This window comes from Terrapene carolina, unplaced genomic scaffold (assembly GCF_002925995.2).
Source record: "Terrapene carolina triunguis isolate 2854851 unplaced genomic scaffold, T_m_triunguis-2.0 Scaffold489, whole genome shotgun sequence".
NCBI classification, from domain to species: domain Eukaryota; kingdom Metazoa; phylum Chordata; order Testudines; family Emydidae; genus Terrapene; species Terrapene triunguis.
The window spans coordinates 6,945-12,253 of NW_020664840.1; the positions used below are offsets into that span (position 1 = coordinate 6,945).

Below are 5,309 nucleotides of genomic sequence, written 5' to 3' on the forward strand. Positions count from 1 at the left end.
ATTCTCCTCCCCTCCCAGGCTTGTGGCGCCAAACAGCTGATTGGCGCTGCAAGCCTGGGAGGCGGGAGAAGTGGAGCGGCCGCTGCGCTGGGAGAGGGAGTCTGAGCCGCACGTGTCAGTGCGCCGCCGGCAGTCCAGCCCTGGAACGCTGTAAAAAAAAATCGGGGCACCGCTTTTTGGCGCCCCCAAATATTGGCGCCCTAGGCAACCACCTAGTTTGCCTTAATGGTAGCACCGGGCCTGGGGGTAAGGCAGAGAGCAGAAGGCAGAGACGCATTAGCGCAGTGGGGTGTGCCCCAGTCTCTTCCCAGGCAGGGGTGAGGGGGCTCCCTGGTTCTCAGTGGGCAAATACACCCCAAGACCCACGTAGTTACTCCTTGCCCGCACACCCTTCCTCAGCTTCCCCTCCCTCATCAGGATCCTTGTCCCATGGACCGTTCCCCCTCGGCTGCCCCTGCCCTCAGGGCACAGCCCTGTGCTCTCATATCTCCCTTCCCCTGGAGATTGACTCCCCTTTCCCATCCCACTGCCCCCCCAGGCTCCAAAAAACCCTGCTCTACCACTGGGGAACCTCTCCTCCCCCACTCCACTGGGGGCCCTCTGCTTCCCCCTCACACCCCAACTGACCCCTTCTTTGCCTGGCCCACCCCCAAGTCTCTAGCACAGGGAGCCGGAGAACCCCGCTCCTGGAGAAGGGGACCTGCCTGCGCAGTGTGAAACTCGGGGGGGGGGGGAATAGGTGCCCCCCACCCTCCTGAAATGGCACCCCTGGCCAAGGCTCCCCATGGCTTCCCCACAGCTGCTTGGGTCAGCCCCACGCCTCTGCGGGTCGGGCGCAGTGACATGGACAAGGGGCGCACATGGGGGCTGCCTCCCAGTGGGGAGCACAGGCCCCTGGCTGCACAGAGGTTGGGGGATCACCCTGCAGCCCCCCGACACAGACTCGGCAGTGCACCCGACACAGCAGAAGGGCCTGCTTCTCTGCAGCGGGCACACTGCAAGAGCGAGCGAGAGGGACAGTCTGGCACGCACGCCCAGCCCCAGTGGTGATTTACATCCCTGCCGGGGAAGGGCGCATGGCCCCTCGCGTTCCTTCCCCAGCGGAATCTCATATTCTGCAGGGAAGAAAAAAAATCTGGGGGGACCCAAATTCTGCATATGCGCAGTGGTGCACAATTGCCCAAGGAGTGTCTCACAGCTGCTGGCTGGCTAAGGTGTCCAACCTAGGGTGACCAGATAGCAAGGGTGAAAAATCGGGACAGGGGTGGCAGGTAATTGGCACCTATATAAGACACAGTCCCAAATATCGGGACATCTGGTCACCCTAGTCCAACCGCCCTTATTTACCCAGACCCCCCTCTTGGTAGCCGAGAAGGGAGCCCTTTTGTAGCCCTGGTCCCTTCCCAGCATGCCTCGCTGCCCAGCTTACAACACCCATCAACCCTGGGGACTACATCTCCCACAATTCCTTTCTGCCAGGGCTGCAGCCTTAAAGGGGCAGCACCCCTTATTGGAGGGGGTGTCTGGGGCTGGCTCTATCCCAGCCCCATGGAGTTCACCAGGCAGAAAGACCTTTCCCGCTCCAGCTGGGACGGAGCCCCGCCAGCATTGCGCCTGGCTCTGGGGTGGTGTCTGGCTGGCTGGGCCTGTTGGCAGGGGTCAGGGTGGGTGGGAAAAGACTGAGGGGTGGGGGGTTCCCTTTTTCAAGCAGTGGGGGCTGTGGCCGGGGCTTACCCCTCCCTGGAGAGGAAGGAAAGGAAAAGGAAAAAACGCCGAGAGGAAGGGTGGGGGGCGAGTTCAGATCTCGGGAGTGGGGGAAAGGGATGGAAGCCGATTCTCCTTCCCTCTTGCCCTTTCTCTGGGCCAAGACCACGTGCAGGCTCCTGGGGTGGGAGGCGAGGGGGTCTGGGCCCCCTGGGGTATATGGGGGGACAGCAAATCCAGGGAACAGGCTGGGAAAAGTGAGGGAGCAGCGCCCTCTGGTGGCTAACCGCCTTGTGACGCAAACTCGATTCCAATAGGTGCAACACAACTTTATTCTCGCAGCAGCGGTTCATTTCCAACCCCCCCACCCAAGACTAAGCCACATTCACAGACAGGGGCCCCCCCTCTCCCAGCCCAGAGTGGGGGAGCCCCGCTCCCAGCTCTAGGTCCGGAGGGGCTGACGCCCCACGGAGCAGAGACGGAGATAGTCCAGCTAGTGCAAACAGAGTGGGTGGGAAGCAGGGTCTGACAGAACTGAGCAGGGTCCGCCCAGGCACTCTGTCATTCAAATGCAGACTATGGGGGCCTGGGGCCACTCTCACACCCCAACGCCGGCTGCCGGGGTTCCCCGCTGTCTGCACACCAGGCTCAGGGAACTGGGGGGGCCTTTGCTCCCCGGGAGAGGCTCACAGGACGCTCCCACCCCACAGTGAATGCAGAGGAAGGTGCAAACTCCCTAATGCCAGACTGCGGGTGTCAGAGGAATTGGTGGGGACGTTGCAGCGGGGGAAGGGAAGCTGCCATGGTTGAAGATCATTAACCCCCTCCCCACTTAAGGGATGCGCCCTCCCACTCAAGACCCCAAAGAGGGAGGCCCCAGATTTTGCTTAAGGGGGGGGACCCGAGTGAGAGTCAGGGACAGCCAGCCCCAGGCCAAAGGACCTTCCATCATCATAAGGGTCAATGGGAGGGTGTGGCCTATGATGAGGTGGGTGGGGCTTAATATGAGAGGTGTGGCATTGGAGAAACAGAGTGGGGCTAAGTCGCTGCATCCTGTATCCCACACTTGAGGTTCGCTGGGACGGCAAAATCTGCAGAGGATGAAAAAACAGAGACACGTTAGGCAGAGTGATAGGGGCCCTGGCCTCGGCTACACCCCACGCCGGCCCTCAGCTGGGATAGAACCTGTCCCCCCTCCGCTCTAACCACTAGACCCCCACTCCCCTCCCAGCTTCAGGAGAGAACCCAGGCGTCCGGGCTCCCAGCCCCCCCCTGCTCTAACCACCAGACCCCACTCCCCTCCCAGCCTCGGGAGAGAACCCAGGCGTCCGGGCTCCCAGCCTCACCAATTTGTTGGGGTTGAGGAAGGTTCAAGTTGTTCATCAGCTGGACAAAGGCCTCGCAGCTCTGGGTCAGTCGGGGGTTCAGGGTCCTCTCTTCATCCACTGTGGACACCGTCTGGCCTGCAGGGGGCGCCAGGGGGCAGGTGAGATACCACACCAGCAGGGGGAGCCCCCACTCGGCTCTCTGGAGCACAGCGCCCCCTAGTGCCGGGCTGGGGCATTGGGGCCAGCCCTGACTGCCCCTACTGAGCCCCGCCCCCTGCAGCACAGCGCCCCCTAGCGCCGCGCTCGGACTCACCCGTGTAGTCGTGGGCGGGGTAGATCAGACACTCTCCGGGGAGCGTGAAGATTTTCTCGTGCACGGAGCGGTACAGAGTCTCCGAGGAGCCTGGAGGGCGGAGAGAAGTGGGGCCTGGTTACCACACAGTGGGAGACACAGCCAATCCCCTGGCATGGCACCCCAGCAACCCATGCAACTGCCTGGCCAAAGCTCCCTGGCATGGCACCCCCATCATCGCCCCAGCACCCACTGCCATCACCGTGGCAACCAGCAGCCATGTTCCCCAGGGCTATGGCGACTAGGAGGTGAACCCAGAGATGCTCCCTCCATCCCCATGGCAATCACCAATCATGTCCTAGAGATAACACCCCCACACCCCTCACCATGGCACTTCCAGGTCATGCCCAGCGGTTGTCACCATCGCCATGGCAGCCACCATCATATCCAAGGGATGCACCCTCCTGTCCCCAGGGTAACCATTCACTACCCCTCCAAGAAACCCTCCCCCCGATAACACACACCTCCCACCCCACCCCAGCTCGCCCTCACCCTGCTGGAAGTCGGTGCGGCCGCAGCCCCGGATCAGCAGCGCGTCCCCGGTGAAGGCCATGGTCCTGTCACTAAGCACATAGGTCAGGCAGCCGTCCGTGTGTCCGGGGGTGGAGCGGGCTTCCAGGGCCTGCAGACAGGGGGAGCCAGCGACATGACCCTCCATGGGACCCAGGAATCCTGGCTCCCAGGATCCCCGCTGTACTAACCACTAGACCCCAGTCCCCTCCCAGAGCCGGGGAGAGAACCCAGGAGTCCTGGCTCCCAGCCCCCCTGCCCTGACGCCTCACGAAGGCCCCGAATTCCAGGGCGTGGCCCTCGCGGATGAGGATGTCGGCCAAGGCCCCGCTGTCCCGGGAGATCACGCTGCGGCAGCCGGGCAGTATCTTTTTCAGCAGCCCGGTGCCCGTGATATGGTCGGCGTGGCAGTGGGTGTTGGCTGCGTGGAGCAGAATCAGGGATTTACAGACGGGAACCCAACCCGTTCCCCCCTCGCCGAGCCAGCCAGTCCCTGCCCTGGGGCCGGATCGGGGCCGGTGCCCCCTAAAGGGGAAAGGCCCCGTTCCCTGTTCTCCATCCCCCGAGCCAGCCAGTCCCTGCCCTGGGGCCGGATCGGGGCCGGTGCCCCCTAGAGGGGAAAGGCCCCGTTCCCCCCTCGCCGAGCCAGCCAGTCCCTGCCCTGGGGCCGGATCGGGGCCGGTGCCCCCTAGAGGGGAAAGGCCCCGTTCCCCGTTCTCCATCCCCCAAGCCAGCCAGTCCCTGCCCTGGGGCCGGATCGGGGCCGGTGCCCCCTAGAGGGGAAAGGCTCTGAGTGACCCCATTCCCTTTCACAACGAGACTGTCCCCATCCAGCCCCCCTGGGAGCTGCTCTCACCTGCATACAGTAAGTTGAGGCCCAGCTCCCTCACCAGCTCCGCATCCCGCTTGGCCGTCTCCAGAACCGGGTCGATCAGAACCGCCTCCTTGGTCTTCAGGTCCGCGAGCAGGTAGGTGTAGGTGCAGCTCACGGGCTCAAAGAGCTGTGGAGGGGAGATCCAGTGAGCACCGGCGGGTGGGGGAGGGGGGAGCCAGGACTCCTGGGTTCTACCCATGGTTCGGGTGCTATCCCTCCTGCTCCTCCTTCCCCATCAGTCATTCCCAGCTCCAGGCTCCCCGCCAGGGGCTGCCGTTCGAGGGCTCGATGCCAAGGCAGCCAGGTGACTGGCCTGCCACCCGCCTGGCCCGCTGCCCTGGAGAGGGATGGGAAACCAGCGGATCTGCTGCCCTGGGAGCGGACAGGAAGCCAGGAGTCCTGTAGGCAGGGCGGGGAAGTTACAGCACCACGGATCAGATCAGACCAGCAATAAGGAGGGCTGGGCTTTCCTGACTGCCAGAGCGTGTCCTTCTGGGGAGAGAACCCAGGAGTCCTGGCTCACAGCCCCGCCCCCCTGCTC

At 63.6% G+C, this 5,309-nt stretch overlaps 1 protein-coding gene across 1 annotated transcript in view; it reads right to left on the reverse strand.

Moving 5' to 3' along the window:
* Positions 1 to 2,027: 2,027 nt before the first annotated feature.
* Positions 2,028 to 5,309, reverse strand: part of ETHE1 (ETHE1 persulfide dioxygenase) — a 3,632-nt gene continuing 350 nt past the window's right edge. Inside the window, exons 2-7 of the mRNA XM_026658625.1 lie at positions 4,751 to 4,895; positions 4,167 to 4,315; positions 3,877 to 4,006; positions 3,346 to 3,435; positions 3,051 to 3,167; positions 2,028 to 2,795 (exon numbers count right to left, since the gene is read on the reverse strand). Coding sequence (XP_026514410.1) covers positions 2,743 to 2,795; positions 3,051 to 3,167; positions 3,346 to 3,435; positions 3,877 to 4,006; positions 4,167 to 4,315; positions 4,751 to 4,895 — 684 coding nt within the window. The 3' untranslated portion in view covers positions 2,028 to 2,742. The remainder of the gene's footprint in view (positions 2,796 to 3,050; positions 3,168 to 3,345; positions 3,436 to 3,876; positions 4,007 to 4,166; positions 4,316 to 4,750; positions 4,896 to 5,309) is intronic.